We start from the raw sequence: 24173 nt of genomic DNA on the forward strand, positions 1-24173 counted from the left end.
GCAGAACAATTAGGGATTGAAGGTCCACCATGTATTTGTTGAACGGCTTCCCTCGTCGCTGCTTTCGGTAATGAACCTGATCCGCCAACTTCTCAAATTATCTTTTCGGCAAGAAAAAGTTTTCAAAGCTACCCTTGAATTTTACCTTCGTTGGCCGCTCCTCGTCGTTTATTTTAAACCATCTTTGAGCCCTGCCCTGCAGTAACTCTGGCATATGGCTTGATTTTTAATTTAATTGATTGTTTTATTGGCTTTTGATTTTGTCTTTAATCGTTTGTTCTATTGGCTTTTGAGTTTTGCAATTGGTTTTACAATTTTAGTTTCACAATTTAGTTGGCTTTTGACTTTTCACAAAAACAGTTTACATGGATTTGGTTCTGGTTTTGATTTACATGGGTTTTACTTTTGGTTTTACTTTAGTTTACATGGATTTGTTCGGTTCTATTTAATTAGATTTTTACTAGGTTTTGGGACGACCGCCGCCAACGGTCACAATTGCAGAGTGGTGTGGTGAGTGGTGAGCATCCGGAGTATTACCCCAGAGGGCAACTTTTGTTCCGGATACTCACCACTTTACATGGCGGGAAAAAGCGACATCGATAAACATGGCGGGAAAAAAGAATTCTTTGGGACGGCAGGGCATCGATAACAGGGTTGCAGCAAAAACATCAGAAGTCTTATACAGTGACAAGGGCTGCAGCGACACATCGGCGGGAATTATGTTGAAGCGCAGCAAGACATCGGCGGTGGTAAAACGGAGCTGGAGCAGGACGACGGGGGCATTTTGGATAATTGCCGGGCAATTCATGCCAATCCTTGGCATATGGCAAATCCGATGGCATCATCCATGGCAACTGGTAACATCGTGACGCGGATGGGTGGCAACGCTCTCAGAAACATGGAAGAGAATTGCCATAATTTAGTAAAAGGTAAAATTTACAATAATTGACAATAAGTACGACGAAAACATTTATCAGAAAACAAGGACATAGTCAAAAAGGAAAAACATTAACTATGGCCAAAATCATCATCAAATGGGGATTCTCATCATGGAGGTTTATTTCAACTTTTAATTTATTTATTTAGTGTGAAAAACATGCTGGCAGCCCCCCTTGCAAAGTTCCAATTTGTAAACATTGATTTTGTTTTGATTCCTCTCCAGATTGCTGCAGTTCCGGGAAAAATGGCATAAATTTAAACAAAATGGCACAAAAGTGGACGGACGAAGGCAGCTCCAAAAACATAAGAATTGACATCAGGAGGGACAGGAATCAGGTCAAGAGTTCAGCAGGTCAGTATCCATAGTCATTATAATAAATTCCAACAAGTCCAAATTTGTTTTTCAGGAGGCCATCGTCCAAGTAAATACATCGAGAGGTCCAGGGGGGTAAAAGTCGTCCAACAAAGTAAAATAATTATCATAAAATCAGAGATAATCCTTGTCTTAAAAATATCACAGCATATATATCACAGTTTGGTTTCCATAGCAGGTTGACCCCGTTGTCCAAATTTACCCGGGAGGAGATCGTCAGGAAAAGGTCCAGTAGATTTGTCAAAAAGGCTTCATAGGACGACAAGGATGAAAGGAAGGAAGTTAATAATGGCAAAATAGATAAGGGAAGTTCCATGTTTGCTGATAAGGATTCCTTTTATTGTTTATTTTCCCTTTTTTCCTTTTATTTTCAGGTACATCGCGGGACATCACAAATGCGGAGGTAATCCATGTAATCACAGAGTTAATCACAGAGTTAGTAAAATTTGTCCGTAGAACTCGTCAGGCACAGGTTGCAAGATTGGCGTCTGAAACTGTCAGGTGAGTGTTTATTGCACAGGAGCAAAATTAATTAAAGATCCGGAGAGTTAGGAATCTCAATTAAAGTTGGTGAGCAAGGCCAGCAAGAATCCATAACGTCAGGCACAGGTTGCAAGATTGGCGTCTGAAACTGTCAGGTGAGTGTTTATTGCACAGGAACGAAATTAATTAAAGATCCGGAGAGTCAGGAATCTCAATTAAAGTTGGTGAGCAAGGCCAGCAAGAATCCATAACGTCAGGCACAGGTTGCAAGATTGGCGTCTGGAACTGTCAGGTGAGTGTTCATTGCACAGGAACGAAATTAATTAAAGATCCGGAGAGTCAGGAATCTCAATTAAAGTTGGTGAGCAAGGCCAGCAAGAATCCATAACGTCAGGCACAGGTTGCAAGATTGGCGTCTGAAACTGTCAGGTGAGTGTTTATTGCACAGGAACGAAATTAATTAAAGATCCGGAGAGTCAGGAATCTCAATTAAAGTTGGTGAGCAAGGCCAGCAAGAATCCATAACGTCAGGCACAGGTTGCAAGATTGGCGTCTGGAACTGTCAGGTGAGTGTTCATTGCACAGGAACGAAATTAATTAAAGATCCGGAGTGTCAGGGATCTCAATTAAAGTTGGTGAGCAAGGCCAGCAAGAATCCATATTAGCGTCCTCATCAAAGTCCTCCGGGCCGCAGTCAGGGATAATACACCGTCTTATCGCAGGAGCTTGGGACTTAATTAAATCAACAACACTGGCCCGTGAAAGGGCGCCGCAGGTAAAAAGCCTCCTAAGGGCTTTGATCATTTCCCCTTGGAATTTCAAAGGCAGGTGAGCTGAAGGTGTTTTTTCCCTATTTGGATTCTTTCTTTTCCTAGGAGGAGAGTCAACAATCTCAATAGGGCTGGGCAGCCTTTGAGCTGTGGCAGACTTTTTCAACAAACTGAATTTTTCCAGCCTCAACCGCTGCACCTCCTCTTCATACATACGCAGAAGGGTTGGGGGAGTGGGTTTAGCCTGTTGTGCATATGGTGTTTATGTCCAGTCCATACCTTTTTCCGGACCATGTCACTCGGTCCTGGAACTCCGTCGGGTCTCCTGTTCCGTTGAACCGAAACGACACCTGCCACTTTCGCATAGTCCACCTGAACCGAGACATGTTTCCTTGACTGTGTCTCCATGCTCCTTCTTAGTCTCGGCTCTGACACCGCCAAGCTCTCTATGAGAGTGACCAGCGCTCTCTATCTGGGGTGGAACTTTGCATGAACATCTTCGTCGTCCTTGGTCTCGTCGACCCACTTCTCCACCAGGGATATTACGGGTTCCACGGTTTCGTCTGCTGGTAAGCCGAGTTCTCTGCATAATTCCCTTAGCTTCTCTTTTCTAAGTGTGTAGATCCAATTCTTTTTCCACATATCTATGCCACGTTACTTCTAGACTCAATGCAATCACTTATTTTGGGCGCCAGGTTTGGAAGCACTGTTTTTCACAGAGTTTGTGTTTTTGTCCACCGAATTTATAGATTGACTTGATTTCCCGAGCCCAGAAAAAATACAAAAAGCATCAAAACGTTATAAAACCTTTATTTAGAAGCCTCTTCAAGCAAAATAAAAATTACTCCTCGTTTCCCAAATTGAATCCGCTCCGGATCCTTTCTGCTCCTCCTGTGTTCCGCTCGGCTCCGCCGTCAGCGTTTCCTGTTGGCCATTTCTGTTGCTATGCTCGCTGCTGCTGCTCCGTCACCGCTGCTGTTCCTGTTGCTCCTGTCCGTCACCGTTGGCTCACCTTAAATATCACCCTTTCGATGGCCGCACGCAGGCCTTCCTATCTTTCGGGACACACACTTAGCTAGTCTGCGACTCGTCTTTGCCCACCTGCGCGCATACGCGCTACAGGATCTTTGATGGGCCAAGGACTGGGCGTCGCCGCGCATACGCGCTAGCGAGTCCGGATCGAGAGTTCGCCGCCAAAGACCGTGCGTCGCGCCTCCGCTACACCAAGCAAACACCGCGCATACGAGCTAGCGTATCCGGACCGGGAGTTTCTTGACTAGTATTCCCGATCGGTATCTTAACTAAGGTTGAGTTCACGAGCCGGCCTATTCTTGTCTCGGAGGATCACTTCTTTTCGTCGCAATTCAGGAGTCGCCTTACCGATGGCCCAACTCGACTCTGATACCCTAGGCTTAAGTAAAACCGTTTTGCAACATATTCTTTCTGAGCTCGCCCTCTACACATTACTCACCTTAGGCTGTCGTGGATTCTGATCCGGCCGTTAATCCTGCTTTCAAAATCACACCACCTTCCCGTTGGCGGGTCGCCGCCCTTTGTATGCATTTCTGCATAGACAAGCTCTCAGCGGTACCGCCGCACGCTCATGTGGCGATCCTAATAAGGATTGGGATTGGGAGGGTTGGATAGTGTCCAAGCACTACCATTGAGGTAGACCCCCTTGTGGACCATCGAATATTTGATTTTCGTATACAATTATGTTTTAAAAAAGTGGAGTATCATTTATTTAAAGTGGAGTATCATGTATTTATTTAATACTGTAACAAATTAAGTTCTAAGTTTCATTTCACATTTCAATTCAATCAGTTCTTTGTTTCAAATTCTTAAATTTATCAATTTCCTTAGAAGTAATTTGATTATCATGTACTTATTGAATATTTTAATAAAAGATTTGTCAAAGAACATGACAGCACACGCCAACACCTTCGTGCACGCAACATCCGTTGATTCGTCTATTATAACAGAAAACACAGGCCTTCCAGCAGCAGAAACACACCGTCTCATGTTTTCAATCAAATTTTCCTTCATTACAGGCGCCAGAACGTTGTACGCCAACGAAGCAGTTTTTGTGCGTTTGCAGCTAAACGCTTGTGCAATGGCGCTGTCAGGAAAGGCGTTTTTCACAACATCACTTAAGTGATCCATGGCGCGCATGGGAATGTTGTGCTCAGCGACCGCTGCAGTAAACATTAATTCTGCCTTCTTCACGGAGGCATACAGTGTGTTGCCTGAGCCTTTGAAAAACGCATCAATCTAAAAAAAAAATATAATATTAGTTAATAGTGATAAATAAAAAAGCATATAAGAAACTCACCTATGACTTTGAACAGAAGAATTTGATTTTCTCCAAGTGTTTTTGTGTAGCCGCGTGTGGTTTGATAGACGCCAGTCTGCTCATTATATCACAATTACATGCCTTACAATAGGCATTCATTTTATTGACGCTCCTGCATAGCCATTTGGTGTGTTCCGGTCATCGCGATACTGTTGTTTGCTCATTTCTCTTCAAGATGATTTGCAATATGAAAAATGCAATCTTCAAAGTTGTCAAGCATTTGTAAAAGTGTGGCTAAACAGAAAATACCATGGAATACCAAAAAATCGAGCAAATATACTATTATATAACAATATACCAAAAATACTAATAAAAGAGTGAATCAAAGACCGTACTTGGAATTATTATTTATGCCGGGAATCAGGCGTTGTTACTATACCTATATCGCGGGTAGAGTCATCGGACTCGACGTGGAGTAGCGTTATACAACTTTGGTGCACTATATGCCTCTTGTAGGCATATTCGAGTACCGTGGTTGTAATCCCTTCAGTGTGGAGCACGCCACGTAAAAAAAATTCGAAGAGATCCAAGACACGCCTGTTGTACTGCCGCTCCGTAAAACCGTTACGTTCCACGTTGATTCTGTCTTCCCACGGAGTGGCGTCCTTTACTTTACTCCTGGTCTTTACTTTCCCCCCGTACAGATCTTTTTGAAACCCCCCGTCATTGCCCGGTTCTTGACCGGTGCTTGACACCTTTGACCTCCGGTCACCTGTCTTGGCGTGTAAGGAGACTAAATCTCCTCACAAAGCTTGTAATATTAAACTTCATTTGGATTCTATAATAATCGATACATCGATGGGTTACTCTAAGTTGGTTAGATTCTAAGTTGGGTTAGATTACGAACTCTTAACAACTATTTTTGCTACAACTGGGATAATTAATATAAAAGTGGCAAATAAAATTGGCAGATAAAAGTGATAAAAAAGAATAAAAAAGATTTTAAAAAATATCATATCTGGTATACCAGATATAGTCATATCTGGCCATTTACAAAAATAAAAGGAGAGGATATCTTTTTCTTGCCGCGACAATGGAGTGCTTAAGACGTTTGCAGTTGCCAAAAAAGTTACGTTATAACTGTAGAATCACCGCGAGGTTCAAGCCTGGACTCAGAAATGGGTCTAAAGCAGATGGCTATGACTATTTTATTTAATTACCTTTGTTGTTGCTGCGCTTCTAAAAGCGCTTTCAACATGCCACCTGTAGGGGAGGAATTCCAATGTTAGGGTCGCATTTGGGACACTCCCTTTTTTCGGATCACTGAACCAATTGCAGGGGATCTATGGGCTGTGTCAAACTCAAGCAACTATACGCCTTTCTGCATCCTCCTAGGCACTTTGGACCTCATGGGCTTTTCGCCCTCATTGCTGCTCTATCTCGCTTGTGTCCTCCGGCTTTCGCCGACCAAGTTAACTTAAAACCGGTCTCCGCCAAGAAATTTCTGATCCGTCTGTGCCGTATTCTCTCATCTCCACTATGGACCGACACAATAAGTAACACGCCTTCTGCAGAGGCCTGTAACTGGCTCTTTCCACCCTCCGAACAGAAACTTTCTCTCTGATTTTTCAATACTCCGACAAGTTTTCCGCTCTCTTTATGCTCGTAACCGCTGGGGCCCACTAGACAGATGCTCACAGTATGCCTGTCCGTGGTGCACACCAAAATCTTCGGCAAGGATCCGCCTTTGCGTTTCTGCAATATTTAATCTAACCACACTATCCTTCACTCACCTACAAGCTGTACGCTTTATTAAACAAGTCGGCATGGCCGGATACAACCTGCCTTCTTTCTTTAGAGCTTACTGCTCTGGCTTCAGAATCGGTCTACACGTTTTTCTCAAATTTTTATACATTTGCAGAGGGTATTATAATATTATCCAAAAGTGTGCAACGCAGTGAAGGAGACATCTCCGACCCTATAAAGTATATATATTCTTGATCAGGATCACCTCCTGAGTTGACACAAGCATGTCCGTCTGTCTGTCCGCGTGTCTGTTTCTACGCAAACTAGTCTCTCAGTTTTAAAGCTATCGACTTGAAACTTTGCACACACCATGCTTTCCTTTGCACGCAGTATAAAGGTCGGGACGGCCGATAACCCAACATTCGTGGTTTTAGAGTCAAATTTTACATGAGAGCTATTTTGGGTACAAAATAATACGACATTTTTCATAAGGATCGGCCGACTATATCCTGCAGCTGCCATATAACTGAACGATCGGAAGTGACTCAACCAGGGCCGTATCCAGATATTTGTTTCGGGGGGGGCTCAAGGACAAAAATCAATAAAAAATGTTGACTTATTCGAATAAATAAATAATTAATCAGTCCGTGACGTTTGATCTTTTATTATTTATTGTGCAAGAAAAAGGTACAGTACAAAGTATAGGGTTACAATTAACAGTTACTATAACTAATAGCAAAATAGCAAAATATGAATGCAGTATGTATTTTCCTTCAGATCATACACCTTAAATGAGTAACTTCCTTAATTTTTTCTTCGCTAAACGGTCGAGAACTTCCTCCGGATCAACAACAGTATCCCAGTGAATTGACATCATCGCGAGTGCACTTAGTCTGTCGTGGCCCATCACACTACGAGGTAGAGTTTTTATCCTCTTCATTGTTGAAAACGTTCTTTCGACGCTAGCCGTTGTGACTGGAAGAGTAGCCTTGACCTTGAGAAGAAGATTTATCCCGCGAAAAAATGTTCCATCACAACACTCCAACAGTCTCAAAATTTCGGTTCATGGGTCAAGTGATGAAATTTTGGTACACCATAACTTGTACTCAGCTTGAACTGGGGACAATGGCATTTCGTTTTGAAAGTATGGACCTAATTCTTCCAGTTCATCAACTTTTTTCTCGCAAGCATATCCTGGTAGTAGCAGTTGGAAACTGGATAAAATATCTTCGTTCGTGATGAATCTGTCCGTCAAATTTTGTATCAAAGTATCGATGCAAGGAATGAATGTGGTGACTCTGAAATACTCTTCATTCGATGTCGTTTGCGGACTCGCACGAGATCTTTGTCGTGACGTAACTCTGAGAGCTTGAATTTCAGTGTCGAAAAGATCTGCAGAAAATTTTAACGCTACTTGAAAAATTTCTCTGAAAGTGTCGTTAGCTGTTTCCCGCATTTGTCGGAGTGAACTCAATACATCATTTGTATACTGTACAGCGGAAACTAAATCTGATGATTTATTTTGGAGGAAAATCGACAGTGGAAGGGTCAAACTGAACAGTTTTTCGCAAACAGCAGTGTTGACTAAAAATTCACTTTTTTGACTCGCTGCGTGAAGAGTTGATGCCGTTGAAGAAATAGTATACGTTTTTTTTAGCGATTTCTTCTAAAGCTATAACAATGCATTAAAGAAGTTCCAAAAACACAATAATGCTGTCATGCCTTTCGACAAATCTTGTGTCACAAAGCCGGAGAAGTCGTTTCTTTTTACTGTCTGAAGCATGTTTTTGAATAGTTTCTTAAAAAATTTTGTTTGCATTCGAATGATTCCTGAACAAATTTACAATTTGACTAAAAACTCCAAGACAGTTACGTATTGCTGGAACAGACATGGCATTCGACAAAGAAAGATTCAAACGGTGACTGGCACAATGAATGTATCTTGCCTTGGGATAATTTTCTCTTATTCTTGTTTGGACTCCACTCAAATGACCTGCCATATTTGCTGCCCCATCGTATCCTTGCCCAACACACTTACTCATATCACATCGCTGCAAAATAACGTTCGAAAGATTTTCAGAAAAGTATAAAGACCCTATAAAGTATATATATTCTTGATCAGGATCACCTCCTGAGTTACTTTAAGCATTTCCGTCTGGCCGTCTTTCTACGCAAACCAGTCTCTCAGTTTTAAAGCTATCGATTTGAAACTTTACAGTCACCCTTCTTTTCTTTGCACGCAGTATATAAGTCGGAACGGCCGAGATCGGCCGACTATATCCTATATCTGCCATAACTAATAGATCGGAAATGCTGTAACTTTGTTGTTTTATAATTTAGAGCAGAGGTCGGCACCCCAATACATTGATATGATTTTACCGCATTAGTGTTAGTAACGTATAGCAGAAAGTAGGCTTTGAGCATGACGTTTCACACATTTATACTGTGTGTGTGTGGCAGAGCTCGGGCAGAGAAATTTCCTATGCCCCCGAGATAGGGCCGTGCCGACCTCTGATTTAGAGAGTTCGAATTCTGTATAAGTGCTATTTTTGACAATACTACGACATACCAAATTTCATAGGAATCGGCCTACTATATCCTATGGCTGCCATATAACGAACAATCGTAAATGACCCAAATTTCGTGTTTTTGTAGTAAGAAAGTTGAACTTAGTACAGACTTTGGTCAGTTGATCCAACCTACCAACTTTCATAACGATCGGTCGACTATATTTTATAGCTCCAATATAACTAATCGGTCGGAAATGGTATACCAAATTTGGCATTTTTGAAGATAGAATCATAGGACTTTGTTTTAGCTTTATTGTAATAAGTTGGATCGACCAACTAAATCCGACGTTTCCAATTTTAACTGCAAAGGTATGTCAACTTCGGCTCCACCCGAAGTAAGCTTTCCTTTCTTATTTGTTCCTACTGCAGTTAAGCGGGTGAACGCCACTTTTTTTTTTAACACACAGTCATTAACTAAAAAATAGAACTATGCTCGCTTCTCGCAAAGCTCTTACTCTGTCATCTCTCGTTTTGCTCATCGCATCGCTTCGCTTCTCGCGTGCACTCTGATATCAGCCTTAGCACTGTGATCGAAAAACATGTTTGAAAAGTAAAAACGTTTATTCTTTCCAGTGTGAACGAATATTTTTAAGTTACGCACTACAGTCCATCCTAAAATTCATTTGAATTTGAATTTAAACATTGACAATGTTGGGAACAACTGGTTTCAGAAGTCCTTTTGTATTTTGAACCTATTTGGGTGTAAAAATATATATTTTAAATTATTTTTGCTTAAGTTAGCGCACAAATCTGAAATGACGAGAAGAATTTCTACTAATTTAATTAGATCTATAATTTTAGACAACTTGATTTGTCTAAACCCAGTTATTTATAAAAAATCTAAAAAAGTCCGAAACTTCTATCCTCAAAAAAACCAAGGTTGGTATTTCTACCAAAAACCATTTCCGATCGTTCAATGGCAATATGGCAGCTATAAGATATAGTGGACCGACCGTTATGAAATTGACCAAAAATAGAACCTGTACTAAGTTCCAGCTTTCTATCTTTAAAAAAACAAAAGTTGGGTCACTTCCGATCGTGCAGTTATATGGCAGCTATAGGATATAGTCGACCGATCCCGGGCATTCCGACTTATATACTGCGTGCAAAGGAAAGAAGGGTGTGTGCAATGTTTCAAGTCGATAGCTTTAAAACTGGACCGGACATGCTCATATCAACTCAGGAGTTGATCTTGATCAAGAATATATATACTTTATACTTTAGGGTGGGAGATGACTCCTTCACTGCGTTGCACACTTTGGGACAAAATTATAATACCCTCTGCAAGGGTATAATAAGGTCCAAATCTTTCGTGCAAGTATGTCACTGACCCTGTAAAATGGGATGAAATAATAAAAATTTTAATTTTTTATTTATAATAATTATTATTTATTAAATTTTAATTATTTATTAAATATAAAACTTAATTTTTAAATTTTTTTAATCTGAGGACGAGCTCACTTCCATAGCTGGAAATCAGTTTTTGTTGATCTGAGTACTAGGCTTATAAATAGCTTATAAATGGCTTATTTATTAGATAGAGCTTATTAAAACAAAAGTGCTTTTGGAATGACAATTGCATTCGTCTATGCATTCGTTTTGCTTCAACAAAAGAAACAAAACGAATGCATAGACGAATGCAGTTCTCATTCCAAAAGCACTCTATTTGCTTCTTTAAATACTTCTTTAATAATAAGTAAGTTGACTCAAAGGTGAATTATAATGATATTGTTTTTTTTTGCGAATATATGCATAATTCTTTTATACATATGGATTTAGCCGCTATTATTATTTTCTTAGTTTTTTTCTGTTTCGGCGTTTTCTTCGGCGTTTTTTGGTTTTTTCAAATTAAATTATTTTACAAAATTTTTTTAGCGTCAAACTTTTTAGCGAAAAAAAAATGTATTAATAAATATTGCAAATATTTTTACATTCTTATTCGTAAGATATGTAAAATAAATTTGAAAAAAAAAACAATGAATTGCTTCCATATTTCAATTATTTTATTATCAGCGTCTAAAAATACTGGCAGATATGACTAGTTGTATCGTACATTCTTGCACGCACTAGAAAAAATTCAAATGCAATCTCTAACTCTAACTCATTCAATTCGGGTTTCATTCCGCAAATGTTGTGCGAGTAAGACCTACACAGTCGCACTTACTCATTCATTTATTTTGGTCTCAGCATTTTTTTATCTCACTCAATTCATTTACCAAGGCTGTGCATTTGAATGTCGCTGTTTAGATATGCGTTCATAGGAAGCAACGTAATTACATATTCTCGCCTCTGCTTTGAGAGATGCTTAAAGGTCTATTTAAAATTTTCTTTTATTATATTATTTTAAACATTAAACATTTTAAACATTAAACATTATACTAAGGCATAGCTGAAATAGTTTACACTTATAATTTGTTTTTCATCACATAGCGGTAATCAAAGGGATTTTATCTTGTGACGCATAGCTTAAATTGGTAATATAATTTTTTAATTTTTTAAATTTTCGTACTAAATAGCCGCATTTGTTTCATTCCATTTGGTTCCACTAAGCCATAGTGAAGCTGTCTTGACATCAATTTTTTCACAAGAACCTCATAAAACTTCGTTAGTACGTTTTATTCATTGTAAGTGCTTTTTTGAGGACGGTTGTCTACACTTGTTCCATAAATTTTTGTTAGTAAGAATATCACTCTGAAATGGAAAGTGCGGTAAAATTGGAAAATTCCAATTCTGGTCCACTGCCACAACGGCAACAAAGGGGAAACCAAGCTAATAAAAATATTGGAAAACATACCGCTCAGAAGCAAAATGACGCCGATGGAAGTCCTGCTGAAAAAAAGGCACGATTTGGTGGCCCAAATAACCAAAATGGTGGAATAGCTGTCAGTGGTGGTGGTAGTGCCGCAGCCGGTCCCATTCAAAATCAAAATAAGAATTTTCCTAATAAGGGTGGATTTACTGCGAATCGCAACCGGAATCGCGGAGGAAATCAAAATCGTCCTAATTTTCAGGGGCAGAATCAAAATAATACAAATGTAAGTTTATTATAATAGAACAATTTTTTTTTATGAATCTTAATAATCGCCGCAATTAGTTTACATGTCTTATCTTATTGCAAACGTATATGTTGTATGTATGTATACATACAAATTTTGGTGTTTTACAACGGAAAACAATTTTTAAATTCGTATAAATGAAAATTTTCTTTTATTTTTTGTAAAGAACGAAGAAATATTTTTTCGTTCCAAACACAAAAAAAAAAGTGAATAGCTTGGTAATTTTGAATTTAATCATAAAAAATTTGTGTAAAAACCAACTCCATAATTAATAGAACATTATTATGTACATTAGAATGTACAGATAATTGGACCAATTCCATTGAAAGGAATATTGTATTTTAAAGCCGGCTGGAGAATTGTTAATAGTGTAATTTCGTAACATATTTGTCTGTATTATTCATTTAACTTTATTTTCTATTAAAAATCGGATAATTATACCTTTGCAGAGGGTATTATAATTTTGGTCAAAAGTGTGCAACGGAGTGAAGGAGACATCTCCGACCTTACAAAGTATACATATAAATTTTTTTTATCAGGATCACTTCCTGAGTTGATATAAGCTGTCCGTCTGTCTGTCTCTACGCGAATTAGTCCCGAAGCATCGACTATAGACTTTGCACACACCCTTCTTTCCTATGTACGCAGTATATACATAAGTCGGAACGGGATCGGCTGACTAGTATATCCTACAGCTGCCATATGACTGATTGATCGGAAATGCTTTAATTTTGGTGTTTTTAGAGTTACAGAGTTTGGATTTTCTGTGAATGCTATTTTTGGCAAAATAATAAGGCACACCAAATTGCATAAGGTCGAAGTAACCCTATAACGCCCATATAACTGAAAGATTGGAACTTTCGGGTTGAACTTTCCTCAGATCATATTTTTTACCAATTAATACGACCATAATCAATCGGCCTTATTTGGTATTTTTTGAAGATATAAGATCCGGGTCTTTTTAAAATTTTGTATATTAATAATTTATTTTTTAATTAATAAATAAATATTTTAATGATTTCTCCTAACGATCGGCCAACTATATACGATATTTGCGATATGTATCCGATGTTAACTTCAATCGTATATCAACTTCGGCTCCGGCCGAAATTGGCTTTCCTCTTGTCATAAAAAGAACACAAAAATGCTTGAACCAGTTTTGAAACTTTTGTTGTGTAATTTTTTATATAGTAAAATAAAAAATTACACAACAAAAGTTTCAAAACTTGTTCAAGCATTTTTGTGTTCTTTTTATGATATTGTTCAAAATTGTGCAACACTGTGTTGCACACAAAAGAAAGAATTCCTGACCTTATAAAAAATATTCTTGCGCAGTATCTTTTTCTTAATCACTATAAGCATATCCATCTGTCTGTACTAAATTTAGAGTTTCTTACTTCAGTTTTACTTCAAATTAAGACTTGAATCTTCTGACTTACCATTTCAGAAGTACCATTTCTGACTTCTGACCATTTCCTATGATAAGAAATGCAACAACTTTCTTAGAGAAGTATACGCTTGGGAATTATTTATACCCTTGCAGGAAGTATTTTAATTTAACCCATAAGTGTGAAATGCAGTGGAGGGTAACCGTTAAAAACTTTTCAATTTGAAGCATGTTTAAATTTGAAACGACGGCTTTTATATAAAAACATATTTCATCAGAAACGTCACCACATTAGTGCCCCCTAGTATTCCCATTTTAAATGAAATATTTTCGAAACGATTAAACATGCAACTGTATTATTTCCTCTTCCTCTCCAAGGACCAAGCCTCTTCTATACCGCAAATCCTTCTTGGTAGCATATTTCTTGCCACCCTCCTACAGCTACTAGCCAACCATCCCCAGACGTTTTATTTTTTTTCAGTTTTGGGAGTATGGCGGCAACTCCAGGATACTGACAATTTCCTTCTGAATCCAACGTTTTACGGACTGGCCTGTGTGAATTGAAGCCTTGTCGTGTTGGAAATGCCATTTCACATTCCCAAATAAGTTTTTAAAGAACGGAAATTCACTTTTTAGAACACAATTCTAATTTTCTGCGTTCAGGTTTTGGGTTAAATCGGATATGGCACCTCATACCATCACTCCTCAAACCTGACTATGCAAGCGATCCAAATGAACTCTTTCTTACGTAAATCTTGAAAATAATAGTAGTATTTTTCGGGACCTCCTAGGTTAAATTATTTTGAAAATACGACGAAATTCCACTCATTGGACCACGTCATATGCGTTTGAGCAAACGTAAGTCGCGTTTCTTTTCTTTTGGACTCTGTTAAGAGGTGGTTTATTTTTAAGTTTTAGCCTTTTTAACTAGTCTAGTCAGCTTTCTTAAGCACCCTTAAAACAGTTGATATGTTTGCCTTATAACCAGGCTTTTTATACCCTTGCAGAGTGTATTATAATTTTGTCCAAAAGAGTGCAACGCAGTGAAGGAGACATCTCCGAACCTATAAAGTATATATATTCTTGATCAGGATCACCTCCTGAGTTGATATGAGCATGTCCGTCTGTCTGTCTGTCCGTTTCTACGCGAACTAGTCTCTCAGTTTTGAAGCTATCGTCTTGAATCTTTGCACACACCCTTCTTTCTTTTGCACGCAGTATATAAGTCGGAACGACCGGGATCGGTCGACTATATCCTATAGCTGCCATATAACTGATTGATCGGAAATGGTATAACTTTGGTGTTTTTAGAGTTAGAGAGTTCAAATTTGACATGAGAGCTATTTTTGACAAAACAATACGACGTGCCAAATTTCATAAGGATCGGCCGACTATATCCTATAGCTGCCATATAACTGAACGATCGGAAATGACCCAACTTTCGTGTTTTTGAAGATAGAAAGAAAACAATACGACGTGCCAAATTTCATAAGGATCGGCCGACTATATCCTATAGCTGCTATATAACTGAACGATCGGAAATGACCCAACTTTCGTGTTTTTGAAGATAGAAAGAATTTAATACCGATTCTATTTTTGGTCAGTTGATCCAACCTACCAAATTTCATAAGGATCGGCCAACTATATCCGATGTTTGCGATATATATCCGGTTTTAACTGCAAGGGTATATCAACTTCGGCTTCGCCCGAAGTTAGATTTTCTTTCTTGTTTTTTATTGTTTTGGCGGTCGACTCGGGAGCTGAAAGGCTCCCGGAGTATAACTGTGCGATCTTCTGCACTGATAACACGGTTATTACCTCATTCGAAATTTTTCCATAAGTTTTCTTATTTGTGGAAAGTCCACATTCATGACATGTAAGGACTTTCGACATCTCCTCCGACGATATGATAGTTCCTTTAATATCCAAGAAAAGAAAAGTATTTAATTAAACAGAAAAAATAAATGAGTTGTGTTAAGAAAATTGAGAAAGAAATTAAAAATTTTATTTGAGAGGCGCTAATATGATGACGCAGTTTTCACATACAAATAAATATGTTACTTTAGTTTTTAATTTTATAAAAACCTATAAAAAGTCCAAGAGCATTCTTTTCTTTAGAAAATCAACCAAATTACATTTAAAAAAAAATTATATAGTTCCATCTTTATTCGTGTTGAAAATATTTTACTTCTTTTACAAATACTAAGGGGGCGCTAATCTGGAGGCGCACAGTGTACCTGAACCTGAAATTTCATATCTTTCATGCTTGACCGTTTCCGTTTTTATTCCGGATAATCGTAGAGTGGCTAAATGGCTATATTGTATACGTGTAACTTAAGGGATATAGAGAAGGAATCATCTATCTCTGAGACTATACGAGCTAGAAATATAAGATTTTGCATGAGGCGCACAGGTCAAGTTTATTTAAATTTTTTTTTCTGGAAAACAATATTCAGCCAAATTGACTAAAGTGTTTAAATTCTTTAACCCCTGGATCTCGGCGACTATAAAAGAGGACTAACCGATTCGGAACTTAAACTCGTATGGTATCCGCGCATAACAAGTTTGTGTCAAAAGTGTGGTACGTACACTTCCGCCTTTAAGACTGAAATCGTGTTGTATGATGTTTAGCTAGACCAATTATTTTCCGCTTCCCTACTATATTTATTATTTATTTCCAAACCACAAAAGTGCCTCAAAAATGTAGGTTTGTTTTTGTTTAGAGTCTACTTTTGAACTTTAAAATTCCTGTTATATCAGATATGCGTCAAATATTGGATGTCGCCGGCTGATATGAGTCCATTACGACTCATAGACATACCATGCAACAAGGGTCTGTGCATAGTTTGGAATCGATAGCTCCAAAACTAAGAGTCTAGTCCGCGTAAAAAAAGACAGACGGATATGCTTATTTAACCTCAGGAGGTCATCCTCATCCAGAATATGTGTATTTACTTTATATGGTCGGAGATGTCTCCTCTTAAAGTTCACATAGATTTTTGAAGCATATTAACGTTGTTGATGAAACCTAAATTTAATTTCAATTTGATCTAACCACATATTAAACCTACAGCTGAAATCTTCTAATGAAGCGTCAAAACCGGATGCAGGAAATGGACTCGAAAAGCAAAACAATCCACCTCCGGCCAATCAAAATCAACAAAATCAGAATTCAAACCAAGGGCCAGGTCAAGGTCAGGGGCAGCAAGGTCAAGTCCAAGGTTTCCGAGGCCGTGGAGGAGGCGGTGCTGGTAATAACGTTAGCGGGGGAGGCGGCGGTGGTGTTGGCTCCAATCAAGGTGGCGGCGGAGTTGGTGGAAACCAGCTACATCATCAACAGCAGCAGCAGCAGCGGGAAAACAGAAATCGTGGACAACGTTCAGGTGGCCCTGGCGGACCTAATAACACCATGTGCGGGCGGGATGGAGGTGGCGGTGGTTCCCGTGGCGGAGAAGACTTCTTTATAGCGCAAAGGTTGAGAAGCATTGCCGGACCTACTTTGGAGCTGGCTCCTGTTGAAGTGCCTACTGAAGCGAAATTTTCTGGCCGCAACCGTCTGTACGTTGGAAATCTTACCGGAGACGTCACTGATGACGAGCTCCGTGAAATGTTCAAGCCTTTCGGCGAGATTGGAGAAATATTTTCAAATGTAGAAAAAAATTTTACATTCCTTAAGGTTGACTATCATATAAACGCTGAGAAAGCTAAACGGGCTCTAGACGGGTCAATGCGGAAGGGACGCCAATTGCGCGTCCGTTTCGCTCCTAACGCTACCATTCTGCGAGTAAGCAACCTTACTCCATTTGTGTCGAACGAACTGCTGTACAAGTCATTTGAGATTTTTGGGCCTATCGAGCGGGCTAGCATCACAGTCGATGACCGCGGAAAGCACCTCGGCGAGGGAATTGTTGAGTTTGCTAAAAAGTCATCGGCTAGTGCTTGTCTTCGTTTGTGCAACGAGAAATGTTTCTTTTTGACTGCGTCACTCCGACCCTGCCTGGTAGAACCAATGGAAGTTAATGACGATAATGACGGGTTGCCAGAGAAGGCGTTGAACAAGAAGATGCCGGAGTTCAACCAGGAACGCAGTGTAGGTCCCAGGTTTGCAGATATTAACTCGTTTGAGCATGAGTACGGATCGCGGTGGAAGCAGTTGCATGATCTCTACAAAAGTAAGCAAGATGCTCTCAAGCGCGAGCTTAAAATGGAAGAGGACAAGCTAGAGGCCCAGATGGAATATGCGCGTTATGAGCAAGAAACAGAGCTTTTGCGCCAAGGTTAGTACATAACTATAAAATATAGATTATAAGTGTAATATATACCCTTTAAAGGCTTTATTAACTTTGTAGTGATGTTAGAAATGCAGTGAAGCCACCGACCCTATAATGCTAATATGTTTTTGCTAAGGATGGAATAAAAAGAATAATCTTTGTCTGTCATTCTCCAGGAATTTTACATTGTCAGTTTTTAAGCGCTACATGAAATGCTCGCAGATTAGTTCAAGTCAAGAAAGAAACGACAAATAAATTTAAACTTCTGGTGCAATGGAATAGGTTCGCTGATTTTTAGAAATACCTTTGTTCCAAATACCAAAATTAATCAATAGTGTGGAACACTGAGACATCTTCTACCCTAAAAAGCGAACTTTTAAGTGAACTTGTCTCTCAGTTTAAAAGCTATTAAATCGGAAATGCTTAACGACTGTTACAACCAGAAAATAATTTTGTTCACGTTGCAAAATGGAACCTAAACAATAACCTAATATGAATTAAATTTCTACCAAACAATAATTTGGTATTTACACATTTTTAGTAAATGTGTTTTAAATATCCAAACAACGAAGTATTATACCAGTGGTGCTCATCCCATTGCTCTCGCTGCTCTTTTGTTTTTGCAAATGCTCATGCATACGGAGTTGTGTGAGACTGGTCACGCCATAAGCTTCGTTGCTCCGAGCATAGGCAAAGGGCAATTACTATAACAATTTTTCGTGTTTTCCCTATTCTCAATCCTTAATCAATCGTAATCCGAATGAATTTTGTTTTTGGAGTGCCGAAAACTTTTCACTGCAAGAAATACATTCTTTTTTTTGTTTCTGCTAAAAAGGTCGAACTGAAGCAATAAATTTCTTCTTCGCCGAACATTTTTTTTAAGTAAGAAGCTCTCCATTATTTGTCATAGTATAATAATAAGCTGTTGTAAAAAATTGAGGGCCTTTTTATACCCTTGCAGAGGGTATTATAATTTTGTCCAAAAGTGTGCAACGCAGTGAAGGAGACATCTCCGACCCTATAAAGTATATATATTCTTGATCAGGATCACCTCCTGAGTTGATATGAGCATGTCCGTCTGTCCGTCTGTCTGTCTGTTTCTACGCGAACTAGTCTCTCAGTTTTGAAGCTATCGTCTTGAAACTTTGCACACACCCTTCTTTCCTTTGCACGCAGTATATAAGTCGGAACGGCCCGGATCGGCCGACTATATCCTATAGCTGCCATATAACTGATTGATCGGAAATGGTATAACTTTGGTGTTTTTAGAGTTAGAGAGTTCAAATTTTACAGGAAAGCTATTTTTGGCAAAACATTACGACAATTTCATAAGGATCGGCCGACTATATCCTATAGCTGCCATATAACTGAACGATCGGAAATGGTATTTGGTAGAAATATCAACTTTTGTGTTTTTGAAGATAGAAGCTTGGGACATTTTTTTAGATTTTTTATTTTAGTTAATTGGTTTTAATATGATGTAATCATAAGGATCGGCCAACTATATCCGATGTTTGCGATATATATCCGGTTTTAACTGCAAGGGTATATCAACTTCGGCTCCGCCCGAAGTTAGCTTTCCTTTCTTGTTTTAATTTCTATAATCAAATTTTTTTTTTATTATATTGATTTTTTTAAACCTCTTGTGAATGTAACTATAAGTTTAACTATACCCCTTGTATATGTAACTTTTTAAGTGCACTCACATGGATGGGAAAAATAATTCTCTCAACAATGTATTGGTGATCTTTTGCATTGGTATGGAAGTTTTCTCTTCCGTTTGCAGAGCTCGGGCCCCCTGTATTATACATTTTTGATGATTTCCAAAAAAAATAAAATTGTTTTCCATTAATATACAGTCGAGTCCCGATAATTCGAAATGGCAAGGGGATCACTTTTTTTAGGAAATAGACGGGAATTCAATTTATCGAGATTTCTATTTAACGGGGCTCAAAAATGAAAGAGTCGAATAAACGGGGTTTTTACATTTCACATTATGTTTACATATGTATTTATCTTTAATAAAATTAAACAAACATTATAAGTATGTACATTTTTCAAATGAGAGGAAAATTAAACAATCACATTAAATTGTAATAATAAAAAATTAAACAATTAAGCAGAAAATATTAAATTATAAAAAACAAAAATTCAAGCTTTAAAATAGTTGGTAATTTTTGGTAACAGCTAACTAAACGAAAACAGTGAGAGAAACACAAAGTTCATGATGCATAGCGACATAAAGACGGCATAGCTGTCTGAAAAATCTAACGGTGCTTTCTCTAACGATTCTTTGCGTTGCGCCAAATACTACGAATTAACGAGGGGACCAAAATGTATGGAATTTTTACGAATTAACGAGTTTTTTTTAAGAGGTCAGAATTTTTACGAATTATCGCGATTTAGCGGGGTACAAATTCGACTGTATTAACGTTGTTTAACGCGACTAAAAATTTTTCTTTTTATTTTTCTCATTTATTAAAATACAATTTAAGATGATAATTATATATTAACGACAGTTATAACAATTTTTAAACATAATTTAATGAATAATATTATAGAGCTGCGAAAACGCGAAGTGGATAATGAACGTAAGAAGATGGAGTGGGAAATGCGCGAGAAGCAAGTTGAGGACATGCGCAAACGCGAAGAGGAAACTATGCGCCGCCATCAGAGTGAGATGCAAAACCATATGCTGCGTCAAGAGGAGGATATGCGTCGTCGTCAGCAGGAAAACACCTTGTTTATGCAAGCTCAGCAGCTAAATTCGCTACTTGACCAACAGGAAGGATTTGGCGGGGGCGGAAACAATTCAAGCTTTGACAATTTCGGGGGCAATAGCAATTCACCATTTGAAGTTTTTAGAGGTGATTGATGGTTTTGTTTTTAGTTTTTAAGGAACAGAGTAATAATGCCCTTCTTTAACAGGCAATAACAACAATAACTCAACCATGGTGGGAAATAACTCTGGACCTGGTGGTCCCAATAAACAGGTATGTAGAAAGCCTAACAAGAATATCCCATACCAATTGCCACGTTTACGTGGTACAACTCCAACATATTTCACTTCTCTTAAATAATTAACCAAAACGCAAGTTCAATTTTGAAAGGATAACATTGTCAGTTTTTTCTTTAAAAACTTTAAATTTGTACCAGTTGCAAAAAAGGGATTTTTATTGTCAAACGGGTGTATCATTGAAAATGAAAATGATACGGGGAACCATTTTTTCCGACAGTCATCATAGACTTTTATATAAGTGTTTTATTGCAAAGGCTGCGATTATTATTTTAAAATTGCGCATGCAATACATGCATATGAGTTTTCGGTTTTGTTTAGTTTTACATTGGATTTTAAGAATGCCTATACATTTTAATAGAGTTGGTTAAGATCGGTTGCCAATGCTCTCCTCATCATAGGTTTTTCTACAGAAATATATTCCATTGTTTTGTGAGTGGAGATTTACTCTTTTGCAACCATGGAACTGGTGGGGTTCTTAAGAAGAACAATTACGAATTTTTGGGTTTATATAAAGAAGTAATTTTTCCCTGTATTTAAAAAATTGGGCTCAATATGGTTAAGTAACACTCAATTGAACAATTGTATTTCATTGCTCGAATAGGACTCCTTCGCTTTTGAATTTGGGGTTAACAATATGAACCAAGGCGGAAATCAACGTGGAAATAATGGCGGAGGAAATAATGTCCCATGGGGACGCCGACGGTTTTAGACCCTGGAGCAAACACGCGTATAAGGATGAAAAGAAACGTACTTTTACGTTTTACGTTTGGTTTTAAATCGTTCATAATCAAACCATGAACGAACTCTCACAGAAGGATTCTAAAACGATGTGCACTCTAATTAATACCAAGCTTTGATTTAAACTTTTGACAGATATATCGACCGTCAAATCTTTATAAAAAAAAATAAACAATTTAAGCCGCTAAAAGGAATAATCTTAAATAATATATACTGAAAACAACAATATGCTTGAAATGCAGTATTGAAAAAATATCCCTATCATCTTTGAAACATTACGTGCATCTATTTAATCATGACGATAATTTTAGAGATATGTAGTCCTATTTTCTCAAGAAATATGAATATTTTTTTGTCAATCATTAAAATTAAATATATAATGATGTAACAATATTTAATTAATTTAATTTCAAGATTCTGAGCTTTTGTTTTGAATCCAAAAATATTTGGAATACGGTGAGTATAGTAAAGGTCACATAAACACTGAAAATAATGATGCATGAATCATTACCTTGGGATATTTGTTCTACTGAACTTATAAAATCAAATTATTTGACTATATATACCTGTTTCTAAGGTGTACCTGTTTCTATTTAATTAAAAATTGCTTTATCCGAATAATGTCTTAACACTAAAAAGACGAAACTTCCAAAATTGTTGTGCCAAGTGTTTTCAATTTCTGCCCTTAATACACTTCCAAAATAGACGCAGTTAAAGTCGAGTCGAAAAATATTTCATTGATGCTATGTCTCGACTATATATATTACGATATTTAAAAAAAAAGGATTTTAAAAAAAATCGGGGTCGCACTTAGTACGGTCCCTTCAACGAGGGTAATAAAATGAATCCAAAGACCTTATTTTGGACTATCTCATTTCTGGACTATTGTATGCGTTTTAGGTGCTTCAGTCACCAGAAATACACAAAATAAAATTTATTGTACATTGCACGAATGTGTTCAAATTATTCTTAAAAGTGTATCGCGAGTTTATGTTTAAAATCACTCCAACTAAGCATAAAGAAGTCATATGCCGGGTTTGAACATATGCAATAATTTCAATTTATTATTATGATTACATATTTAAAAATAAAAAATTACGAATTGACATTACTAGCAAAAAAGTTTTTCGCAATACTTCTTGTCGCAAAGGCATAAAGGCATATTTCATGTTTGCGTTTAAGAAACACAGTCGCGAAGTTATGGTTTCAACATTCACAATTAAAGACTAAAGATGTCTCGAAATATTTTTGTATTACAGTGCGTCTTCTAAAGTATGCTTTACTTTAAAATTAAATTATTAAAAAAAAAAAAATTCCTTTCACACATGGACTACTTAATTTACTTTTTAATTCCAATGCCCAAATTATAAAAATAACAATTGCAAAAAATTAAAACGTTGTCATAGTTCAAACTAGGGGAGGCCTTAGTTCTTACTATTTTAAACCAATTTTCAGAAACCAATCTACCGCGACAAGCAGATATTTATCTGCCCACATCCACAAATCCACGCTATGACAATGTTGCTCGACGGGATTGTGTCCATAGAACCTATTTCGCATTCGCATAAAAATAAATTTATTTCCAAACAAAACCTGCTTGCATCGTGGGTATTTTATTTTTACAGCCAAGAATGCGTACCCTGGTCGGATTGTAAGGACTTGTGTCTTGTCACAAGCGGCTTGGAGTAGGATGTTGACCCAAAGTAGGATGTTGAAAAAAAATGTTTGGGACAGACTAACATGACCTACATTCATTAAAGAAATATACTCCAATTATTTCTAAGTTATTCGAAACAAATTGGGAAACAGTGTTTTATGAATGTTTAATTTTACCTAATTGTGTTAAGTCGTGTTTTTTGCGGCAGTAGAGTAAGTAAGTAGTAAGTGTGCAAAAAATAAATTTTTGGTAATGTCTTAGAAAAATTAATATACAAAAAAATACTAAACATCCTAGTTTGAAAATTAAAATCTAAAGGACTCGGCAAAAAATCTCAGACCCCTTGATTTCGGTTATGCCTCGAGGATTTTTGAAATTTTCAAATTAACTAATTTTTAAAAACTAGCCAACTATACCTTAGGGGGAGGGAAGGTATTAAAATTTTTTTTTTTAATTTTTTTTTTATTTTTTAAATTGAATGCATAATATTTGAAGAATATTGTGTCAAAATTTCAAGTCAATTAAAGAAAAATTGACGAAGTTATTAGTTATTGATGAAGTTGCTTGTAAACGTTTTACACTGGATTTGTTTTGTGTTTAAAACTTTAAAGCGTTTTTCCCACAACTCACGTTTTCAAAGTCGGTGCCCCTCATAACTTCAAAACTACTGCACCGATCCTTTTGAAATTTTAAACACTATTTCTGTACATATTTTACGAGGTAACGCTGTCGAGTTTTTTTTTTTTTGTTCATAATTTTGATTTCGCAATGACAAATTAACCGATTTTTTCCCAAAATATTGAGTTTTTCACTTCAAAGTCTTCGAAAAAATTAAAAAATTGCAATTTTCAAAAAACCTTTACAGCGTTAC

General features: G+C 37.4%; 2 protein-coding genes across 7 annotated transcripts in view; both read left to right on the forward strand.

The window, feature by feature from the left end:
- Positions 1 to 847: 847 nt before the first annotated feature.
- Positions 848 to 1569, forward strand: LOC138925613 (uncharacterized). The gene is made up of 4 exons (XM_070276461.1): positions 848 to 929; positions 1163 to 1291; positions 1347 to 1406; positions 1460 to 1569. The coding sequence occupies exons 1-4, from the start codon at positions 848 to 850 to the stop codon at positions 1567 to 1569; spliced, it is 381 nt and encodes a 126-aa protein (XP_070132562.1).
- Positions 1570 to 11778: 10209 nt separating this feature from the next.
- Positions 11779 to 24173, forward strand: part of nonA (no on or off transient A) — a 56983-nt gene continuing 44588 nt past the window's right edge. For 2 of the 6 annotated variants that reach the window (XR_011441835.1, XM_070276428.1), the window contains exons 1-4: positions 11780 to 12209; positions 16691 to 17894; positions 20450 to 20755; positions 20817 to 20881. Coding sequence is in view for 5 of the 6 variants with exons in the window: in XM_070276428.1 (XP_070132529.1) it covers positions 11871 to 12209; positions 16691 to 17894; positions 20450 to 20755; positions 20817 to 20881 (1914 nt within the window). In the remaining variant the exon portion in view is untranslated. Of the gene's footprint in view, positions 12210 to 16690; positions 17895 to 20449; positions 20756 to 20816; positions 20882 to 21508; positions 22039 to 24173 lie in introns of those variants that run through there. The other 4 variants (XM_043211327.2, XM_070276427.1, XM_043211329.2 and 1 more) reach the window with 4 other exon arrangements.

The sequence above is a fragment of the Drosophila bipectinata genome, chromosome XR, assembly GCF_030179905.1.
Source record: "Drosophila bipectinata strain 14024-0381.07 chromosome XR, DbipHiC1v2, whole genome shotgun sequence".
Taxonomy (NCBI): Eukaryota; Metazoa; Arthropoda; class Insecta; order Diptera; family Drosophilidae; genus Drosophila; species Drosophila bipectinata.

What these genes read in the sequence shown, in the direction of transcription:
- LOC138925613 (XM_070276461.1), top strand. Translation starts at nt 848, where the DNA reads ATGGCAACTGGTAACATCGTGACGCGGATGGGTGGCAACGCTCTCAGA. An exon ending in TCAGGTCAAGAGTTCAGCAG is followed by an intron (nt 1,292 to 1,346) that starts GTCAGTATCCAT and finishes TTTGTTTTTCAG; the next exon opens with GAGGCCATCGTCCAAGTAAA. An exon ending in GGTAAAAGTCGTCCAACAAA is followed by an intron (nt 1,407 to 1,459) that starts GTAAAATAATTA and finishes AAAATATCACAG; the next exon opens with CATATATATCACAGTTTGGT.